At 46.9% G+C, this 21,805-nt stretch overlaps 10 protein-coding genes across 10 annotated transcripts; 4 read left to right on the plus strand and 6 right to left on the minus strand.

Moving 5' to 3' along the window:
* Positions 1–434: 434 nt before the first annotated feature.
* On the minus strand, positions 435–2,338 carry TRUGW13939_00960 (uncharacterized protein; the record flags this gene model as incomplete). Its single annotated transcript, XM_035484166.1, has 6 exons — positions 435–674; positions 726–1,582; positions 1,634–1,815; positions 1,873–2,000; positions 2,060–2,130; positions 2,182–2,338. The coding sequence occupies 6 exons, from the start codon at positions 2,336–2,338 to the stop codon at positions 435–437; spliced, it is 1,635 nt and encodes a 544-aa protein (XP_035340059.1).
* A 1,350-nt stretch (positions 2,339–3,688) lies between these two features.
* Positions 3,689–5,178, minus strand: TRUGW13939_00961 (uncharacterized protein; the record flags this gene model as incomplete). Its single annotated transcript, XM_035484167.1, has 3 exons — positions 3,689–4,594; positions 4,645–5,007; positions 5,101–5,178. The coding sequence occupies 3 exons, from the start codon at positions 5,176–5,178 to the stop codon at positions 3,689–3,691; spliced, it is 1,347 nt and encodes a 448-aa protein (XP_035340060.1).
* Positions 5,179–6,209: 1,031 nt separating this feature from the next.
* TRUGW13939_00962 (uncharacterized protein) lies at positions 6,210–7,138 on the plus strand (the record flags this gene model as incomplete). Its single annotated transcript, XM_035484168.1, has 4 exons — positions 6,210–6,358; positions 6,417–6,536; positions 6,572–6,789; positions 6,867–7,138. The coding sequence occupies 4 exons, from the start codon at positions 6,210–6,212 to the stop codon at positions 7,136–7,138; spliced, it is 759 nt and encodes a 252-aa protein (XP_035340061.1).
* A 155-nt stretch (positions 7,139–7,293) lies between these two features.
* Positions 7,294–8,513, minus strand: TRUGW13939_00963 (uncharacterized protein; the record flags this gene model as incomplete). Its single annotated transcript, XM_035484169.1, has 4 exons — positions 7,294–7,767; positions 7,823–8,006; positions 8,068–8,167; positions 8,225–8,513. 4 exons carry the CDS (start codon positions 8,511–8,513, stop codon positions 7,294–7,296), a joined length of 1,047 nt encoding a protein of 348 aa, XP_035340062.1.
* A 1,065-nt stretch (positions 8,514–9,578) lies between these two features.
* TRUGW13939_00964 (uncharacterized protein) lies at positions 9,579–14,662 on the plus strand (the record flags this gene model as incomplete). The annotated part of the gene is made up of 9 exons (XM_035484170.1): positions 9,579–9,945; positions 10,045–10,505; positions 11,107–11,717; positions 11,785–12,254; positions 12,307–12,479; positions 12,535–13,215; positions 13,277–13,774; positions 13,831–14,223; positions 14,285–14,662. The coding sequence occupies 9 exons, from the start codon at positions 9,579–9,581 to the stop codon at positions 14,660–14,662; spliced, it is 4,032 nt and encodes a 1,343-aa protein (XP_035340063.1).
* A 223-nt stretch (positions 14,663–14,885) lies between these two features.
* Positions 14,886–15,896, minus strand: TRUGW13939_00965 (uncharacterized protein; the record flags this gene model as incomplete). Its single annotated transcript, XM_035484171.1, has 1 exon — positions 14,886–15,896. The coding sequence occupies one exon, from the start codon at positions 15,894–15,896 to the stop codon at positions 14,886–14,888; it is 1,011 nt and encodes a 336-aa protein (XP_035340064.1).
* A 544-nt stretch (positions 15,897–16,440) lies between these two features.
* Positions 16,441–16,878, plus strand: TRUGW13939_00966 (uncharacterized protein; the record flags this gene model as incomplete). Its single annotated transcript, XM_035484172.1, has 1 exon — positions 16,441–16,878. The coding sequence occupies one exon, from the start codon at positions 16,441–16,443 to the stop codon at positions 16,876–16,878; it is 438 nt and encodes a 145-aa protein (XP_035340065.1).
* Positions 16,879–17,169: 291 nt separating this feature from the next.
* On the minus strand, positions 17,170–19,129 carry TRUGW13939_00967 (uncharacterized protein; the record flags this gene model as incomplete). Its single annotated transcript, XM_035484173.1, has 5 exons — positions 17,170–17,347; positions 17,412–17,680; positions 17,760–18,069; positions 18,352–19,038; positions 19,089–19,129. The coding sequence occupies 5 exons, from the start codon at positions 19,127–19,129 to the stop codon at positions 17,170–17,172; spliced, it is 1,485 nt and encodes a 494-aa protein (XP_035340066.1).
* Positions 19,130–19,649: 520 nt separating this feature from the next.
* TRUGW13939_00968 (uncharacterized protein) lies at positions 19,650–20,301 on the plus strand (the record flags this gene model as incomplete). The annotated part of the gene is made up of 2 exons (XM_035484174.1): positions 19,650–19,942; positions 20,001–20,301. The coding sequence occupies 2 exons, from the start codon at positions 19,650–19,652 to the stop codon at positions 20,299–20,301; spliced, it is 594 nt and encodes a 197-aa protein (XP_035340067.1).
* A 130-nt stretch (positions 20,302–20,431) lies between these two features.
* TRUGW13939_00969 (uncharacterized protein) lies at positions 20,432–21,726 on the minus strand (the record flags this gene model as incomplete). Its single annotated transcript, XM_035484175.1, has 2 exons — positions 20,432–20,805; positions 21,699–21,726. 2 exons carry the CDS (start codon positions 21,724–21,726, stop codon positions 20,432–20,434), a joined length of 402 nt encoding a protein of 133 aa, XP_035340068.1.
* Between the last annotated feature and the right edge of the window lie 79 nt (positions 21,727–21,805).

Consider the following 21,805-nt stretch of genomic DNA (forward strand, 5'->3'; position numbering starts at 1 on the left):
AGGAAAAAAAGAGCATCCGTAAGAAGAAGAAGAAGCAAAAGTGAAAACAAACAAGCTAAGCTATGGCTAAAATGCCGATTTGTTCTTTATCCTAATTTGGCAATGCGCCTTCAAAGGATGTATGTAACTGCGGCATATGGATTCGGGAGGATCACTACTATGGTAGTATAGATGATGAAATGATGTAATATTACCTATGCACATGACTTAACTGACAGGTAGCACCCTGTTTGGGATTAGGGCTGCAGTCGTAATTGAGCCGCCTTGATACGATTCAAAGTTAGGGTTATTGTTAACTAGGAGCCGGGTAATGGTTTAGAGGGTTGATGTAGGTGTGATCTTTAATGTATTCTTTCTATTTGGTTATGATAGCATAGCGCTGTAATAATTATTATATAAACAGACAGACAAAGACCGAGCTAATCGTGAAAGTCCTAGACGAACAACCGCGCGATCTTCAATGGAAAGTTCTTCCAAGTCCAAGGCGTCTCGAGGTCCTCGTCTTCATTGAGAAGATCCACGCGCAGCCCTGAGGTGATATCCATCTCAGAAGTAGGAACCCACATGCGCCATTGGCGGCTGTAGAGTTTCCAGAAAATGTAAAGAGCGAGGATAATTGGGGCCGCGAGATATTGCTGGAAAAAGTACGAAGCGTCGGGGGAGGCGCCAGGGGGCTGTCCTTGTTAGCTGTTTCTGGGGAAATAAAGGAAGGAAGGAAAACATACCCAGACGGACACGTAAAAAGTGGCAATCAAACAGAGAATGTTCAAAGACAAACCAAGATAACTGCCAACAACACCCATCGGTGTGCGGTAGGGCATTTCCTTAACAGAGCGGCCCTGGGCAACCCACGCACGACGGAACCGGATATGAGAGAGGCAAATAGTGCCCCAGACGAAGAAATAGCTGAGACCACTCAGACTCAGCAGCCAGGTGAAAACAGTTCCCTCCTGTGCGCTTTCGCCGATGAAAGCAAGCAGGCCAAAAAGCAACTGAACGATGGTGGCATACAGCGGACGGCCCTTCTTGTCGACATGACCCAAAAAGCGAGGAGCCATGCCACGCTCAGCGAGGGCCTGCATTGTGCGAGTAGAGCCAAAGGCGCATGAGTTGGCGACACTAATGACGGATAGTGTGATGACGACGTTGAAAATAGAGGGCAGCGCAGGGATGCCGGCGTCGAGGATGGCAATGACGAATGGAGAATCCTTGGTGTTCGAGGTCGATGCCGACATCAGACGGCCATCAGTATACGGGACCAACAAGCCCACCATGAGCAAGTTCAACACATAGAAGATAGCAATCCGCCAAAAGACCTGACGTGTGGCAGAGGGAATGCTCTTGTGAGGCGTTCTCGACTCGGCAGCGGCCAGACCGACTAGTTCAGTGCCACCAAAGGCAAAGGCAGCGACGACAAACACAGAACAAAAACCCGGAAAGCCATTGGCAAAGGCGCCCGGCTCATGCCAGTATTTTCCACCAATATAGCCCTGAGGACCAGTGCCGCCACAGTCAATGATGATGCCGAGGATGATGAAGCCCACACAAGCGCAGATTTTGATGCAACTGAGAACGAATTCGACTAAAGCCAGTCAGCAAAAGGAACCAGCAATACTTGAATGAATGGATATACCTTCGCCATATCCTCGAACACCAAATACTTGGATAGTACCCAAGACGACCAAGAATACTGTAATCCAAACACCCACATTGATATCGTCCCGCCAGAATTTGATAGTGAGCGCAGCAGCAGTGAGCTCAAAAGGGAGGATAGTCAACCAGGTAATGGCGTAATCCCATCCAATGGCAAAGCCCCTATATTTCCTGTCAGCTGAGATCAAATATCAGAGCAAAGGTTTGTCCGGCACGTACCAGGATGGGTCCACAAAGCGAACGACGTAGGTAAAGAAAGCACCGTTGACGGGGTACAGCACAGCCATTTCGGCAAGAGACTGCACTGTACACAGCAGCATTACACCGATGATGAGGTAGCAGATAATCTAGAGCATGAGATGTGTTAGCGTAGAATAAACAGCACATTTTGTATTCCGGCACATACTATACTGGCTGGACCTCCCGTGGCTAAAGCACTTCCGGATCCGACAAAGAGACCTGCACCAATGGCACCACCTGCCACACGTCAGTGAACGTTCTTGGAAGTGTTTAATATAGAAAACATACCAATAGCAATCATTTGCATATGGCGTCCCTGCAAGTCACGGGCCAGAGGCTCAGACTTGTAGACAACGCCGACATCCTGGTCGTATTCAAGAGTCTCACTCGAGGAGGCCTTCGCCTCGACATCAGCCGGGGTCTTGTTGTCCAAGTGATCCTCCATATTCAGGGTTATAGTAAAGGGTAGCCGATGGAGAGAAGACCAGCAAAAGGGGGCTAGGGTGTGAACAGAGGGAGGATAGTTCTATTTAAGCAGCCTGCCACAGGCCAGCCACGCAGCAAACACGGCATGGTATCGCCACCAGCGTGACATTCCAGAAGATTAGAACGACGGTAATTTTGCACAGACATCAACCATTTGACGCTTGTGTAGGCGGTCATTTTGGGATCAGGGTCACCTTTATCAGTGACATGCATCCCAAAGAGGCAAAGCGTGAGGCAAAAGAGTAAGTATGGACTGCTCAACCTGGTGGCTTCGGCCTCGTGGCGCGACCCAGTCAGCTCGGATCCGGGGATGCACCTTGATCTTTTGAAGTACTCTGTCGTAGCTAGCCACGATTTGCGATTTGCAACGCCAGATTATTGGACGACTGCTTATCTTTCGTATTTATGCCATGTGGCCTGTGCCCGTGTTGGCTCTCGGACAGAGTTTCAATACGGGACAAGCTTGTTTGAAGGCGTCCATTATTGTCACGCTTAGTCTCGGCTTGCTAAGCTTCTTATCTGGGGCTTGTTAGTTGCTTCACTGCGTGATGAGGACAAAAGTGCTTATTATTCTTTTGCGGCTCGCTTCCACGCACCTCAACATACTACATGTAGTTGTTGCCGTTTTTGAATCAATGATAAACTGCCTAGCTGGCCTACACATCACTATCGGACTGCCAGCGTGACCCTCCTCTCACCAACAAGTATTTTCCTAACAATCGCAGTAAGGAAAAAGTGATGCTGGTGTTGCGATTATTTTAGCCGAGCAGGAGATAAGAAGCCGAAACGGTCTGCTTCCATTGGGTAGTAAGCAGCCCACTTGCCGTATTGGGAACCGGGCGGCATCACGTTTTGCCTCTTTGGGAGTTATTAGTAGTATTATTCTATTGATAATAATAATAAAGGCATATCATTGCTTGCAATTGTGGAAATCACCTCAAGTTATCCCGCCGCATAGGCCACGGTGTAGCTCGTCAATGTTGCATTCAAATCCCGAAATAACAGTGAGCCGCCCAAAGCACGGATTTTAGCCAGAAGAAGAGACTACCAACTTTAATTGTAGATAAGGTTACTGGGCAAACATGGTCTGAGTTGAATGGCAATCGTTATGGTTCTGTAATTTTTTTCTGGCGTCACTATCTGCTCCCTGTCTCGTCCGGCAATAGTTAGTCTACAAGAAATTCTCGTCTTATTTGTTAAATCTTTCAGTGATTCGTATGGTACTGGTAATTACTTTTACATAGGGCTGCCTGCTGCAGCAGCGCTGGATACCTCTCGCCAGACGCTCATTCTTCGAGTTTCTTCATTTCTATTGAACATTTACTATAATTCTGCTTCGGTGTGGTCGTGCCTCCGAAAGAATCCCTAGCCCCATCTCATCCACTTCAGCCACAGGAAAATCCGGCTCCACGGCTGGCTGGACAACAACTTCATTGTACTTGCCCAGAATTTCCCTAGGCCAGGACATCCAATACTCCCATTCAGGACCGAGGAATTCGGAAATACGTTGAATAAAAAACACTGGCCGATCCCGCATCCACCACCACCCGCCTTTCAGGTCTGATAATATTGCCAGCAATGCAGCGTAGTAGTATGCTATAATCACAAGGGCTGTGGGATCGTGTGATCTTAAGAGGGCGGTAAATTCAAGCGGGATAAATGCGAGCCATCGGAAGCAGTAAACGAGGAGTAGATGCGGCGAAGTATTGCCTAGGCGAGGTTGGCGTGTTACTGCATCCAGGACCAGAGTCAAGCTTTCAACGGTTGCATTATATATGGTTTTCATTGCCTCAGGCGCACAGTTTCTGACCATGATGGCGAGATCAGAGGCCGGTCCGGTGGTTGGCGGTGTCGAGGGGAGCAACTCGGGTGTGCAGACTGACTCGAATAGAAAGCCAGGCGGAGGGCCATCGACATGACGAAGAATATCGAATATGCCGTTCATATGCGAGAGGAGTCCATCTACACCCTCAGATGTGGGGTCAAAGGTTGGTGAATTGCAGGAGTGAATAGCAAAGAGCAATGTGGTGGCAATAACAGCGTCAAGGTTATTGTTGACAAATGGAGTGTTGCCGATAACTTTGCCAAAATACCGAAGCGCTTTCTGGGAATGGTGCGCGGATAGTGCTGTATAATTACCCGCAGACTGGCTCGGATCTAGAATTTTAAGATGAGCCGCTCCTGTCATTAGAATGGCGTGCATGAGAAAGGGGTTCTAGGCCTCGATCAGCACAAGCCCAGAAGTGAAGGATCAACACAGCATACCGTAAAGGAAAGCTGAATACACTCGTGGCTCCATACTCGGGGCGAACCAATCAGGTTAGATGTGGTTAGAGCAATAAAATTATTCAATAAGTGGGTATCTTTTATGCTGAAACTGCCCCTTAGAGACGCATTTGTGGGAATAAATGGCAAAGTTGGAACTAAAATGGTATCCTGCCACCCCCTCTCTGTGGCAGTATGATCAGAGTATCCCTCACTGGGCGTATTGGCTCGACTTGTAGATGAAGATTTAAAAGCAAACGTGGAGACCTTCCGCTGCCATTCTTTGCTAGGGGGGAGGTCGTTATAAACACAGGTTTGCGATCTTCTCGAACAGCTTATGCAGCTAGGACGACCCTCGTCACACTATTTTGTTAGCGCATGTCGCCTAACTAGAGACCCTGATGTCTTCAACGACGTTTATGCTTCACGTGCATAAAGCAAAGGGCCATTAATTACCTTGACATGTCTCTCTCGACAAGCCAGGCATCCGAGTTTGGATCGGCCCTTGGTGGCTCTGCGGAGTGATTTGTCCATCTTCGGCGCGCTTTGTGTCGTCAATTACCGCATCCATTCCACACTAGGGTTATACACTGTTGGTTCCAGATGACTCCATGCAGGCCAAGTCGGAGAATCGTGTAAAAATAACTTCAGGAAGCATCGGAACTTTTGGCACGTCAGCCTGTCAACCGTCAAATCGTACTAATCCTCAACTAGACAGCGTCAAATTTACCGAAATCAACTGCCAATTAGGCAACGTGGCCTCATGGAAAATTCTGATTAGGATAACCAAATCGGAATTAGTAATTTGTATGGCAATTGCATATAAATAGAAAATTTAGTGGCAGATAGAACAAATCAGACCTTTTGACAAAATTTGGCACCGTGCAGGTTCCAAACCGATTAATAATAAGCTTTGCTTCACACAGTGCGACACAGCCTCAGCCCAGTTAGTGCTAGTCCCAAAAAGGAAATACACGAGGTCTTGGCGCTCTGGGCCAATGGCGGTGCTCCCTGCTCCACATACACTGCCTAGTCTCTACCCAGGTTCGTTGAAGGCATCAATTCCTCTTTCGGTAATAGACGACGTGCCAAGCAGCTTCGAAATTCTGAAGCCTAGTTTCAATACTCTGTCATCGTGGACACTCTATTGTTAGGATGTCTCGACAACTACTTAAGCTGGGGGTTGACCATAAATCCAACAAACAGCTTTGAATCTCATTTACAACTCTTAAAATTACTTGACATTACTAGGATTTTCCGTATTAATCCTTTGTGAGGACGTTACAATGGCAACCTACCAGAATACTACAGCATTCCCAAACCAGCCCATGGACCCGGAAGACTGCACGCTAGAAACATGTCCCCTTTCGGAGTCAATTTTCGGTTATCAACCAATTGTATCACTCGCTTTGATTCCACTTGTCTACTTTGGAATGTGTGCAATTGGCCACGGCTTTATTGGGATCTGGTATAGGACCTGGTCGTTCAGCTGGCCGATTGTTTTTTTTTGTATCCGTGAGTAGTCCGTTTACGGCCAAGGGTGCCACTCATCTAATACGATTATTATGACTGCAGTTGAAGTCGGGGGATATTTGGCTCGGTACTTGGCGCATGAAAGCCCGTTCAAGGACGCGTACTATCTCAGTCAGATTGTGCTACTTACCCTAGCGCCAATCTTTATCTGCGCGAGCATCTACATTTGTTTGGGTCGGATGTACGTTATCATTAAGGCACAACTTGTCATTTCAAATATGTGCTAACTTTTTTATTAGCATCTCTGTATATGGAAAGCATATATCTCGCTTACCCCCAGTCTGGTACACTATCATTTTTGTGACCTGCGATGTCATCTCTCTCGCTCTGCAAGGTAAATACTTCTGGGTATGTTCCAAGTTCGAAAACTGACAGTGCTTTGAAAATGCTTCAGGAGCCGGTGGCGGTATAACTTCATCAGCAGAGACAACAGACGACAAGATATGGGAATTCGCATCATGCTAGGCGGCTTGGTATTTCAGGTGGTCACCCTGGCAATTTTCTCTGCTCTTTGCCTTGAATTCGGGTGGCGTGTCCGGACCCGGGCGGCCACACTGAATGCCAATACATACCAGATTAGGCAGCGCTGGCAGTGGAAAGCATTTCTTGTTGGTATGTTTGTCTTGATTTCTGATTTCCACTTTAGAGAGATAGAATTCATAACCCAGGACTAACAAATTAAACTATAGGTCTGGCACTAGCTTTACTCCTCGTAATAATTCGTTCTGTCTACCGTATTGCGGAAATGTCTGGTGGCTACGACGGCAGTCTTATGAAAGACCAATGGACGTTTCTCATTTTCGAGGGAATATGCATGATGATTGCGACCAGCTTGATATTAGCGTTCCATCCAGGTCCAGGGTTTGGTGGTGTCTGGTCAGCAGCGAAAGTCAAGATCGGATCTAAAGGTGATCGCGTGTCGTTGTCGGAGCTGGTGGCGAGTGACGATGTTGAGAGGTGAATTTCTACTTTGTAAACATAAATAGATTATCTATTATTGCATCTGGAGGTATTTCGGAACCCCTTTTTCGAACTGTACGCTGAACTTTCGTCTCGGTTGGTCTGATTAAATGTACATAGCGTTTTATGAGATATAGAGTTGTAACGTCACTCGGCCTATAGTACTATAACATTCTTCCCCTCACTCTTACCAGACAAATACTCCTGACGCATTTCTTCAGCCTGGTCTAGCCTCCATGTCTTAATTTTAAGCTGAATGTCATGGTCATCAACAAGCTGCATCAGCTCGTCTGCATCAGAAGTATCTCCAATCAAAGACCCCACTAGCTTGATATCGCGGAATATCATGTTGTAAAAAGACATGCTGATCCCTTTATCTGGCTGGCCCAAGAGAACAACCGTGCCGTGCTTCCGTGTAATGGCCGCTGCAAAGTCAAAGGCAGACTGCTGGTCTGTGGCCAGGACGGTAGCATCAAGACCAGGGAATTTTCCCGGTATAGCACTGTGAGCCTTGGCCATGGCATCCTTTGGATCCTCTGTCACGAGAAGGGATAAGTCTGGCTTTAGACGGTGTGAGTTTACGAGATCTAAAGATGTCTGCTTAATATCAACGGCAGCTACTTTGTATCCCTGCCATGTATCTCATCAGTCGTATACATTCAAATTCAAGAATATATGCTCTCACCATAGCCTTTGCAAGCTGTGTGCCAATATGACCCAAACCTCCAATACCGATAATGCCGATAGATCCTCCCGGAGGTACACCGGCTTTCTTGATTCCACCATAAATGCTGAGACCTGCGCACATCAGTGGCGCAGCAGTTACCAGATCAACCGACTCTGGGATTTTCACGGTAGTTCTTGCGTCACTAAAATCTTAAGTCCTGTGTTTAGCTAAATTTACTCGTCTTTAGGAAAAGTCTTACATACGCAACCATATATTCTGCCCATGCGCCATCAATTGTAAGTCCTTTCATCTGTGGCCGGTCGCAGTAAATTACTCTACCAGTGCTGCAATCCGGACACTCGCCTATTAATTGTCAGCTTGTAGTCTCACCTGCTCACAGCCGTTTTATTTTAGACTTACCACAAGAACTATCAAAATTAATACATCCAACGTGGTCACCTTTGGCAAACCCTTGAACATTCGACCCCACTTCTACAACAACGCCTGCGCCTTCGTGTGAGCCGATATAGGGCAAGGGACTATTGAACTCATTGTTTAAAGCCATGAGATCCGTATGGCAGAATCCAGCAGCTTTTATGCGTATCAAAAGCTGGTTTGGCTTGGGCTTGGGCACGGGAACCTTGGATACCGCGTACGGTGCGTTGAATTCCTTGATTTGGATCGCCTGCATGGTTTCTGGAAGACCCATGGTGGCGATATGAGAGGAATATGGATGAACATATAAAGGAAACAAATTGGCACCTGATTTTCAATTTATGTTTTTTTAGAGGCTGCGTGGGTTTGTCGGCGATGTTGAGCATCGTCGGAAAAAGACAACAGTTGACGTAACCCCGCATCACATTCTCCACAGTAAATTAGAGTCAGGTGTGTTTTGATATCAAAGAGGGATACCGAGCGTTGTCTCGGGTATTTCTAAAGAGTTTTGATTAGAAATGTCGTTCGGCTAATATTTTCCTATTTAGATGGTCTACATTTTAACCTGATCTCTGCTTTCCTAGCAAGGAGTCCAAACTTGTAGTTTAACTAATAATAAATTATATCAAGACAACAATAAAAAGAAATTTATGTAGAATTAGTTGGAGTTTGATGTATACTTTTATTTACTTTGTACTGGTAATTTTGTATTCTTGTCGTTGGACAATTCTTAACATTTCCTTTTTATATAATTCAAACATTTTGAACATTGCACCAAGAAGTTTAATTTTTTCTGCGTAAAAAGGGCCAATTAAGGAGGTTACGTTTTGGAGAAGAAACATAAAGAAAAAAAAATCGATTGACAACATTGCTTGCAAGGTATTACTTATTCATCAGTCTACGTGCAACATCGCAACAAGCCCAGCACCAAATATTGACCAAAACATCGAAGAACAGTAACACCAATTCAATACTATTCCAAAAATAAATGCTTTGAAATATGTGATGTTTGTGTTCTTATATCAATGAATTGCCCTTAACATCAGAAATATGTGCGAATGTATTATGTGCTGGTTACCAGAACTTCGTGTATTGGGGTCGTATTATTACCAAGTGTGACATGGGTGAACAGTTTTGTCTTCTAATAGATCCAAAGTCATATGAAAGGCGAGAATCTCCGACATAAATAAATGCTCACGTGCTGAAAGGCGGCTTCGAGGGCGGTCGTCTGCGCGCCTGCCACCATTGCATTGACCTCACTTATCCGCCTTGTTTCTTCACACAACATCAGCTCATCGTTGCAGCAAAGACTTAGTCTATTCCATCAACAATCATCACAATGTCTTACCAGAGCAGAGAAGACCTCTTTGCTTTCTTGAAGTACCGGGTTCTTCCGCATGTGCCACCATCTGTGATTCCCTATCTCGAACTCGTGCGTCTCAGCGAGCCTCTGGGAATTCCCATCGTCCTTTCGTCTTTTACAATCGGCCTCTTGTACGGTGCTTGCGTGACCCGACCCATCATACAACCAGACGAGTTTCTTGAACTGATCTTCTACCTCAATCTCTGGGCCCTCGTAATGCTCTATGCCTTCAGAGCGTTCAACGATACCGTTGACGCCGACTACGACAAAAAGGCTCCACGCACGTCATTTCGCCCTGTTGCGAGAGGCACCGTTACGAAGACACAAGGTTTCGCACTTAGCGGTGTGTTGTTCGGGCTCGGGTTATTTATACTCTCTTATCTTCCAAAGCGGTCGTATATATGGGCATTAATAACCACCCTAATCATGGGGTTCTATCCAGTTGCAAAGCATGAGGTCTATTATCCGCCAGCGATCTTGGGACTTGGATACACCTCAGCCATCTTCCAGGGCATGGCCACAGTTGGCGCCAGCTTTTTGCCTCTGTCAGGGAACTTTTTGTCGACAACATGTCTTGGGTTGGCTTGCGGTCTTCTCATTGTCATTGTCGACACGGTGTATTCCTTTCAGGACGTTCGAGACCATGCCAAGTCAGGTGTCAAATCGCTACCGGTTCTGCTCGACGACCGAGCAAAAAGGTTCCTATGGTTCTTGACAAATGTTATGAACATTCTTCTACTAGTCGTCGGACAGTCCAACGATTTCTCGCCTTTTTACTACTTGATACCCTGGGCAGGTTGTTTCGTTATTCTCTCGGCGATGCTGTTGCTCGTCGACCTGAGGGTTCCGGCTGATTGCCTCTGGTGGTTCATCCGGGGTTATCTTGGATCGCTTGGGTGTCTTGTTTGGGGGTTCGCTGTAGAGTACTGCTTCCGTGTCTGGCTTTTGTCGTGATGTGGGATGGATACGATGCTTGGCGAATTGTCCGTGGTAAGATTAGGGGCAAACGCTTTAAGGAACGGAATCGAAAGACAGCGGAGAGACGAGGATGGAGATGTTTGGCACAAGTGTTGTATTACCAGTACGTACCAGTCAAATCTGTCATAAACCGTCGGCTAAATTAGCACGAATTTTTTTTTCTCAGTGTCTGCAAGTCCTGGAGCATAAATGTTTTCCTTTTCTAGCCGCTTTGCAACCACCCCACGACGTTCCATGGAACGGCATTCTTTAATGGAACACCTTATTTAAGCTTAATCCCGCCCAAACATACATGTCTGATGACCAAATCCTACACCATTGACGGGTTGTAAATGCTACAGATTGACAAAAACATAAATACGAGTCGACGCTCAGCCGCAGTGGCACCCAAGAAGCGCTAAACTCAGCCCCGCTTGTGCACACGCTTCAAAACCTCGCAAGTGATTGCTGTCAAATTGTCAACAGCTTCTGTCGATCTCGAAGAGATTGAGTAAATCACGTTATTCAAACAATGAACATTTACTAGGCCTTTTTGTACTTGCCTCAAAACATCATGTCGCAGGATGAACAGGAGCCCAGATACTCACCGCCTCCATTTATTCGAAGATTGACGCTGCCAATCAACCGCAACCCAACAGCGCGTGCATTTGATGCAGACTTTTCTAGCGATGATGATGACTACGAGAAACCAGCGCCGCGCCGTGTAAGACCAACACGCGGATACTACGGCAGCGATACCTCGGCATCCTCGTCGTCATCCTCGTCATCATCTACTGACGACGGGAGCCGCTATCATTCACACAAAGGGAGGCGTAAATTTTCGCGTAAGAAGAATGTTGCCCTCGAGTCAAGCTCAATCTATCCATTTTCTCTTCCCGGTCACCATCGTCGACAGTCCTTTACTGAAGACGGTAGCAACAAGGGAAGTGATGTCAGAGATGGGTCGGATAATGCGGACTCTGAAAAGCCCGAGTCTGAGTCTTCGGGGACCTTATACCGGACGGTGAAAGATGTGCAGCATGTGTACAGTGCTCGGTATACTGGCGAAAAAGTTCTCTATGGAGGGCTTCGATCAGCGGAGCTCAAAACCAGTCAATATGATGGAAAGAGTTCCCAGACGCCATTGTTTCAATGGATGTACGTGGGATAATTAATCACCCTGAACCCTGTATACCCTTTTTTCTCTAATATTTTTTTACTACAGACATTTCGAAGACAGTGATATGAATTTTGAAGTCTTCCAGGACCGTGTTGAGCACATTCAAAACCTCACCGAGTCTCAAAGACTAGGTATATCCAAGCTGCTACGAAAAGTGAAGAACAAATACGATAGCCCACTGCAAGTGGCAAACCGTCCGACAATTCGAATCATGGAGCCTGGCTTCCTCGCCGGTGTAGAATGGCCAGCAGACGAGCAACCGACCATGCAAAAAAACCCCACATCAGCAACCAACGTGGCTTGGATTTGTTTTCCTTACTTTTCGCTCGAGCAGTATCAAGGTCTTTTTGCAAACCCGAAAAAGGGAGCTCACCCCATGCATACGTTGCTGCAGACTCGATCATCGTTGGTAGGCATGAAGCGAGAAATTAAACAGGCCGTCTGTCAGGTCAGCGACAACCCGGAAAAACTTTGCTTCCATGTGGGCCAGTTATGGTCTCTTGTAATTGATGATTGTGAGTTACATAAGCCCTTGTCTTGACTGTGGATTTTACTAATGCTGGATAGCATTCCTGGTGACATGTGGTCGAATGTCCTTTTCTACATTGAAAGGGGAGGCCGTTTCATTGAATAGCGCTCCAGTTCCAGGGCCAGGGCTGTCTGATTCTCCCAGGATCTTGGTCATGTATGGAGTTTCTGTTCTGTGGCTTTTCAAAGCTGAAGAGTGTCCAACATGGTTTGTAAGTTTAATTTTCCATATTTCACAAGTCATGTCTAACTTGAACCCTGCATTAGAGCTTCACCTCAAGATTCTGGCAGTTTTCACCACGTCTAGTCGAAATCTTATACCAAGACCGAGTTCTCAATGAGGCAGCATGGCCCCGCATTCTCGAGTATGCAGCCCGCAGCGAACGCAGAAAACAAGGTCCTCTTCGCTTGTCATTCCGGCTAGCATCACGCAAAAACAAAGATGGGTTGAACTTTATGTCCGTCGGTAACGCTCAACTTGAACAGTCTAGTCCTTCTGAAACAGTCCAATCACTACAGACCAATATTGAAGAATCTTCTTCTATCTTTACTATCTTCACGCAACTGAACAGCAGCCGTACTGCGGTCAAAAAAGCAAACTCGTCGCCTGGTGGTAGTGGTATAAATAAAAGCCAGCTCTCCGAAGACCTCAAACGGATGCACGATTTCCTCAAACACGAGATCGAGCCCCACGAGCGTATCGCCTATAGAGAATGCCCAGACTCTTCCCGCCAAGAGGTCCTTTCTGAGCTGCGTGCTCAGATTCAGAGAGAGGAGAGCTTTCAAACCGCGGAAAACGAGATCCGGACCGAAACAGAAAAGAGCCTTGTCGAGTTTAAAAAGGACTTGGTCGGTGCTTGCGATTATATTTTTGGGTTCTTCTTTCCTTTGAATCTCACCGGGCCCTCGATTACCAAATTCTGGGGCAGTATTTATCGGGTTATATCCGTATGTGGGATTCCATGTTTTTTTTTTTTTTTCACTGTTGACATGCTAATAAGAATTATAGGCGGAAATTCCCTACAGTCACGATGAACCACCAAGCCGCTCTCGAGTAAGAAGAGGAGGCAGATTCTACACAAACAACGAGCCAGAAGCGAATGAGTGGGAACTCGAACTCGAAAACCTGGTCAGACGTTTCCGATCAATCGCGCGGAAGTTGAAGCCGTTCAAAGATGTGGTCACAATGGTTTCACCCGCTGACCGCGCGAAAATCCAAATCTCGGAAGCTCTACCCAAGGCATGGCTCCATATCGTAATGTCTCTTGTTCTGTACATGGTGCCGCGGCTGGGATACTGGGAGTCCAAGGCGGACATAGCGGCTAATTTGCTCAATGATGGGGTGGCAGCGATGCTAAAGTGTTTCTTGACTTTGGACTCTCTTCTCGAGGACACAGTCTTTACGCCTTTTGATCTTGCGACGCTGCTTGTCTATCAACTCGGGAAGGATGTAACAAATTCTAGGCCAGATATTGCGCAGACATATTCTCAGCACTTTGGTCTACTTGTGCGTGTGCCCTGTTTTTTTTTTGGGTGGCAATAACTAACGTGAAGTGTGACTAGGATAACGAAGTCAAGACCAAACCACTAGATCGCTCCCACCAAACGCGTATCCAGCTTTTCAAGGAAGAACTCAGGGCCATAGTCAAAACAATACAGAAACAAGAAGCTGTTATTTCGAGTATCAAAGCATGCCACGGCAACAAACCCGAATCCAGACGCATCAGGGGATTTGAAGATAAAAAAGATATCGAAATTACTCAAGACAACCCATACACCCCCGGCAGCGTTGTTGATGATGCTCTATTCGACGAGTTTTTTAAACAGACCCGGCTTTCGTCGAGCCAGCCTGGCGGATACCGAAACTTTCTCGTGGGTGATTGTCGAAGTGTTATTAGCAATCGGCAGATCAGAGTAGAAGAAATACATAGGGAGGGGGACGATCTCGCTGAATGGGTGAGTTCACACCTAGTTCACAGAGAGGAGAAAAGAAACTAACGGTACAAACAATTTGTAGAACCTTGAGCAAATCGAAACAAACCGCAACCGACAGGACTCGGCCGTTTACGTGTTCACCGTTGTCACCGTCATTTTCCTGCCACTCAGCACTGTGGCAGGCATCCTAGGCATGAACACAAACGACGTACGCAATATGGAGGTTGACCAGTGGGTATTCTGGGCTGTGGCCCTGCCGCTCACACTCATCATTACTTTGATCTGCCTTGTTGCTACGGGCGAGCTGCGTAATTTTCTGACGAATTTGGTTGGGTTGTGGGTGCAACGGAGGATGCCGTTTAGTGGTGAAGGGGGGTGGAATCCGCTGGATCATTTTGACGCTGGTCATTTTCCTGTCAGGCCGAGAAGGCCGAGAAGGCCGAGGATCAATACATTTTGATCTGTGTTTATATAGTGGGTGTATATTTACTAATTTAGGTGATGATATCAAGCTCAGTATAAACAATATAATACATAGCAAGTTGTTCTTAGCTTTCAAATAGTATTTTGCCCGTAACGTGTTGATAAGTATCCGAATATGGGCGAACTGCCTGCAGTACTCCCAGCCTCATGCGAGTATACTTGTCCAGAACAAGACTATCTAACCCATATATATATATAGACTAGAGATGATCAGGATGTGCCAGCTTTCTCCGAAGAACAGCTCTCCTTTCTGGAATGGTGATTTCAACCATGACAAGATGCGAGACAAACGCCTCATATGTTCTCGGCTCACGTGAATATGTCCTCGATTCACGGCCAATCTCCTCTAGCACGCGACTGCGTATGTACTCAATCTTTTGCCACTCGGCAAACCGGCCTGGGTATTCTGCTTCTAGTCGGGCGAGGTAGTGCGCAAAATCCCTCACGGATTGGCCTCTTCGTTGCCGCGCAGACTGAAATTTGGACGCTGCTTCCTGCAGACGTTTGGGATGTCGCAGGAGCAGGTCAAGAAAAAATCCATAAAACTCCTGCCACGTGTAGCGGTCGGGCCTGAGGGTATCCGAGTGACCGTCCCATTGCTCCCGCATTTCCTCCGATAGCGTGCTGACGCCTTCTTGTACTTTTCGGACGTCGTTCACGTAATAACCAGCGTGGTGGTAAAAGTGTGCTTCCATTTTGGTCATGTATGTCTTGAATTCCTGGATACTTCTCCCGCGATACCGGTATTCAAGAGGTGGTCTCGCGGGTCGAACCGAGACAACGGACGATATCGAGTCGGAGCGTTGTCGCTTGACTCCGGTGAATCGTTGGTAGTCTCGTACCATATCGAATTCTCGCGTCTCGGCTAGTAGCTGTCGTTCTTGTCTGATCCGGTTTCGTAGGTGGGCAATTCGTCGTTCGCGCATGACGTGGTGTAGTTCCTCGCGGAGGTGCTGGATCTCCGGGTCCATTTCCTCTAGAGCAGCCATGCCCCGGACTTGGATTTCCGTGGTCATTTCGAAGTTTTCATGGGAGCTATAAGTAGGCTGTGGGTCGTGTTCATAGTGGAATGGTAGTTCCTCGACCTCGTCGCTGACGTCTGGGATAGTCTGGATGTCGGACATCATCTCATCCTTGATAAAGGGTGAAGGAACCGGCGGCACCGCCTGCGAGCGGCTTCTGTGCCCGGGTGGCATGCGCCGGCGTGGCATATCGGCTGTGAGCTATAATTCGATAGATATTATGATACGTAGATGTTTCAATGGCTAGGCCAGGCCCAGCAAAATTCTTCGGACGGGCGATTAAGAGAGTTTAGGACCAAAATATGCAGACGCGCGCCGACACGACTTCTCCACATCGAGCTTGCTCAAAGCTCCACTTTTGCTCCAGGTCTCCAACTGTCACTGTAGCCCAGCAAATCATTAAACAATATTTTGAATACTGATGCTGTGTAGATTGCGATGCATAAATTCTACTCTGGTTCCTGACTAGTGAGAGACCCACTGCAACCCCTTAACGCGTCCCTTGCACCTTGCAAGGGACCCAAAAACGCGCTAGCTATATAGTATGCCCTCCACCGACCAGAGAAGCGTGCTCTACCAAGTACACTCGCCCATATGCGTCTCATCCATTACGGAGTATTCCATCCATTATCCAGTGCAGACACAAACCGTCGTTAAAATGCCGGGTTATATCGCACCAGAGGCCCAAAATGGCCCCGTCGCCGCCCCTACGTCTGATGCAAACTCATCTTGAATGGACGGAGTCAAAGGCACTCCAATAACCGGGAACAACTCGCGAGAGACGACCGGAAACCCACCCAGCATCAAGGCCGAACCCATCATCAAGACTGAATCTCCTCGGCCATCGCCAGTTCCCAGAAACAGCAGCCAGTCGCGGTCCTCCGCAGAGAGAAAGTCGCTCCAGCGCCAGCTCGACGCCCTACGAACACAGCACGAGACTCTGGAGACACAAGCCAACGCAGCGGAACTGCGAGCCCATATCCCAGATGAACAACGGCGTATTGCCGAGGCTGAGCAGCGTATTCGAGGTGCTGAGACAATGCCGCCTGCTGAGTTCGTCATCCTGTATTACGGTTTGCCCACTACCTTGATTCATTGTGGGCATACCTCCCCGCAAAGCCCCAGTATGAGCGCAAAGAACATCTGCGTTCAACCGTTAAGAAGAGGGTGAGACTAGAGTCGGAGAAGCCTGCGTGGAAGGCTCAGGAGCCAGACTATTATCCCAAGTTCGTTGAACACTTGTCAATAATCGAGCAGTTTTTGCAAGATCCAGAAAGGTTTGTCGAGACATTTGGTTCAAATAATGGTTCAAATAGTTAGTTCGGTTATCTTTTGGTGGAATGGAGCTTGGAAATATTCGATTCATGTACTATACTACGCTAGCTTTTGTGGCGACTAGATCCCTGATATATTTTATCACGACCTAATAATATGTAATGTATGTCTTAATACCTTCTGAGTCTTATTCCCTACCGTCAGTCTCAACACGCTCCTCCTGTCGGAGAAACTTGATCGAGAACTCAAATGTAAGCACCCCGGTAGGCACATTCCATCGGCCATTCCTCCTCTGAACCGCACGCCAGGGTCTCAAATTACATATCAGCACACAGCGTATTAAAAAGAGTGCCAAGATGACCAAGCTGTTGGTATCAAGTATTAGTTATGTTCAATTTCCAGCTTATCAGGGATAAAAAGGCAACTTACCCGAGTATCAATTCACTGCCCGACGAAATAATAAAAATAGCCCGAACAGCTCTCGCAAAGGGCAGACAGGTTTCATCATCGTCGCCAGCATAACGTGCATGGCAAGGAAACTGAGGGCCAATCGCATATATGAGAATTCCTACCGAGCACACGAATAGATAAAACATGAAAATCGCGTCGCAGATGAAATTGAACCACAACGAAAGCGGTCGATTGTCATTGAACAGCCGAATCAGGTTGAGAAAGCCGACAAAGGCGGTGAGTATAGTCTGGGTGGCTTTAATTAGCCACGGAGGAATAGGGATAAGGGAAAAAAGTTGGTTGAAATTATAAGAGGACTGGGCGTACTGTTATAATCATCCATGTATTCATATCAGACGTGGTCCAGTCCAAGTACCAGCCCGGGGGAGCAAACTGTGCAACTAGAACCGCGGCGGCAGTACTTGACGCAAAGCCAACCACGGAGAGAAACACTGAAAAGGATGTCAAAATGACAAACGGTCTGCGAAAACGGGCATAATGCTCGTCCGCCGCCGTGTTGTCGCTGCTAGGATCCCCTGTTGTTCCAGCCTGGAGAGGCGGGTCTGCGACAGGGGCAGGCTCGGCGAGAAGAGGGGTTCGTTCTGAGGTTTCTTCGGACATGATGATCTGTAGTGTGCTGTTCCTTCTACTTTCTGGAAAAGAATAGATGATAGAGTGACCGAATGCAGGCAGAAGTTTTAAAGGCGGCGTCTCCTTAGGGCCATTAAAGTTAGGGCTCGGACCGGCCAAGAAGGCCCCACCCCGGCATATAAAAATAGAAACCGACCAGCGAGGAATTATTTAATAATAAGCGCTTACTCCGTACAACTTTTTTTATAACTGGTTCTTGAATTAATAATATTAAGAGAAACAAGTACACTAGCGTAACCCTATAATTCTCGTATAGGGCGGATCACACTATTTCTCTTTATCGCCCTCTTCGGCCTCCTTCTTGTCCGGGTTTGCTTCCTTATGCCCAGCTTTGTGCCTGTATAGGTCCTGGTGCTTCTTCTTCAGCTTGTCCTCCTGAGCACTAACTATATCCATCCACAAATCCTCACCCTCGTATCTCTCATGATGCTGCTGCTGCTGCTTCTTCGCAGCATCCATAATCCCTCGCCCCTGCCTCTGGCCATGAATCTCAAACGCCGCCGTCGCACACATCAGCGCCACTGTTAACCCTTGCGCATACACACGCGCCTGCACCAGCTTTTGTTGTCCCGTAAGATATGGGTTTCGGCTAACCAACACAAAAGACCCTATAATACTTGCTATCCATGTCGCGCCAATGATTTTATATTTCTCCTCGTGCAAGAACTCGAAAAGGCGGTCTTTGCTCGTCATCCCGGATGACTCGTCCTTGTGTAGTTGGGCTTCGCGCTGTTCGAGATACTGTAGGTTCTGGTTGCGTGCGGCCTCGAATGCGCGTGAGGAATGGTCGGCGGCAATGATGCCAACGAATGTGCTCGACGACGTGACGAGGAATGCTTTCATGGGAAGTGTCAGGCTGCGAACGGTGTGGAAGCGACGTGATGCGGCCAGGACTCCGGCAAGTCCGCCGGCGAGGCCCAGAAAAGTACCCAATACGCCGCCCTGGACAACTTTTCTGAAAAGCTGATTAGTAAATTTCAATTTGCGATGTCGGATAGATAGTACTTGTAGTGGGCATCTCGCTCCTCTTTTGTGAGGATTTTCATGTTGTACTTGCTAGTGGGCTTTTCGATAAGAGGTCCCGACGCGTGGCCAGTATTTCCTATTCCGGCCAATGGAGGCAAAGTATTCAGAATATGTTTTGGTGCTCTCAGGTGATGCGCAGCGAAGGTCAATCAATTATTCTCGATGAATTATATCAGCTAGATGGAACGGGTGAGACGGTAGGAAGAAGAAAGAGAAAAAAGAGAGAGGAGAAGGAAATGAATGCCGGAATGCCGTGAGCGTCCGGATGCGGGGTTGCAGGTCTAGACCCAAAAAACAATAATATTGCATGTTAAGCCTCAACGCGGAATAAATAAATTATACTATACTATTTTTTTATCAGCCTTGTAAAAGCTTAGCTCCTATATTTTGTCTACATTGGTTGTCTAGTGCTTATATATAGTCCCTAGTTTGAACTAGTGCAGCTAATCGCTATGCAACCCCACAGGGCCCAGGCAGCTACGAAACTTATCTATCTCATATATTACAATTCTCTTCGGACTTGACCAAGCATCGTCTCTAATGGCGCTCCCACTTTACATCCCATCTTGCATCCACACTCCCGTTGACCGGTATCATCTCCCTCCGCATGACCAACCGCTTAGAATCCAAATTGAAGGTCCCCTCATCGCCATACAAAGACTTTTGCCGCATATCTCGTGGTGTCTAGATATTTCGAATCGATCTTTCCCACAGCCAGCAGGCCCGGAGCTAGCACGGTTGGCGTATCAAAAGTTATACGGACGAGACCACCCGGGTGACCTAGTGGTGCGCGATGAATACTTGGGTTGGATACCGGAGAAGCGTCCAGAGGAGTAAGTCCGCATCAATCTCTACAATTATTCCCGTTTTTTTCTATTAACCTAACTCTAGGTTGATTGACTACTACGGCGTCACATTTGACCACCTTGTCCCGGCTGATGATAGCAACCCTGAGGTGTTACAGATAAATATTATCGAGGTTGAGGATGACAATGGTGTATATGCAAATACATGGCTTCTATTCGCAGTAGATCCGGGTGAGTTTATTGGGAAGAAGGTCCTGGCAGTGCCGAGATGTTGCCAGAAGAGAAAGGGGACACAAGATCGCTGGCGGGTGAATGCGCTTGTGGACCAGAGGGTTCACGGGTGGGAAACATTGAAGGGAGCCAAAGAATTTGGGAAATGCAACTGAAAAGAAGGGCGGATTATTACAAGAGAGCCTTGCCTAACACATCACTAGAAGGGTAAGCAACTCACATTTTACAAAAAAAAAAAAAAAAAATCAAAAACAAGATCCAACCAAAACGTTCAATAGTGACATATCAAATTGCTGTAAACTCCTTCACCCTTTCTTCAGACCAGCCCCACAGCTTCTTTGCAAGTTCTGTGTCGTTTGAAGAAGCGTCGCCTTTTTCGACCTTGCCGATAGGATAGTATAAATCACCGCTTGCGACATTTTCAGCAGAAGCTGCCCATAGCGTGGTATACGATCCAGCAATAGAGTCATACCAGTACCATCTAAACATGAGACGCGCCAGTCTCGCAATCCAATCGTTCTGCCAGACATCGGTATCGATTAATCCGGGATGGACGACGAGACTGGTAAACTCGGGGTAGCGCACAGCTAGTTCCCTGGTAAAGAGGATGTTGGCCAGTTTGCTCTGACCGTAGTGCCTCCACGCACCATATGATCCGCCTGCAATGTTCAGATTGTCAAAGTCAATGCCATGGGCCGGACACGACTGCGAAGTAATCAAGCACTCCGTTTGATAACTAATTAATGAATACTATTATTACATATCTAGTAATTGTTAATTTATATGTAAGAATGCATGGTCTGGAGCATATGTATGCATCAATTGATATGTATAGCACTGGGCAACTGGTGGAGTAGAATTATTTAGTAGTTAGCGATGCTCTTTTGAAAGTCACTTGAGAAGCTGAGTACATAATTGAGTTAATAATAGTAGTTGATGAGATATATACTTCAAGAGGGCTTTTTACAGGCATGCATCTAACATATTCAGTGCGTTAAAGAACCCTCTGAAGATGTCATCGCCTCAACTCCAGCATCTTGTAATCTACATCCATCATTTGATATGACCAAGACGGCCTTTATGTAACAAAAACAATTCCTGATTCCTGACACGTTTTCTTTAACAATATAAAGTAGGCATATTTGTGGTAAACGACCAATGATGTTCATATCTGCCGAGTTTGACTGTCAATTGGGATATCAATCAACTGATGCTGGTAGCCTCCCATCAATATGAGATGTTCTAAATATAACCTGATATTTTAGATTATCTCATGATAAGCGATCAATCTCCTTCGTCAATCTCTATGCGAACGTAAAGGAATTGTTAGTAAACGTAGATGATACAGGATCGCGTCTGCAGTATTGAAACCCCCACTGGTAATTACCAGTTTCAGTACGGCCTTGCCGCAGAATTTACTACCATCAAAGCTGTTCTGATACCGTTACTCTACAGTAATATAGATACCACAGCGTGCGCCCCGACAAATGGGGAAGGCACTTGTTTGCCCAGTGCCCCGCCGTTGCCACCTTTGTCTCCCAAGTAAACAAACCAGGCTCTCGCTTCTCCCAAACATCCATCTCAATCTCTCTTCCCAATACTCACACCACCTCAAAACCTCACTTTTTCCTCCCAATTCAAGTGACTTCGCCTTAGTAG

Source organism: Talaromyces rugulosus, chromosome I (genome assembly GCF_013368755.1).
Source record: "Talaromyces rugulosus chromosome I, complete sequence".
Classification (NCBI taxonomy): domain Eukaryota; kingdom Fungi; phylum Ascomycota; class Eurotiomycetes; order Eurotiales; family Trichocomaceae; genus Talaromyces; species Talaromyces rugulosus.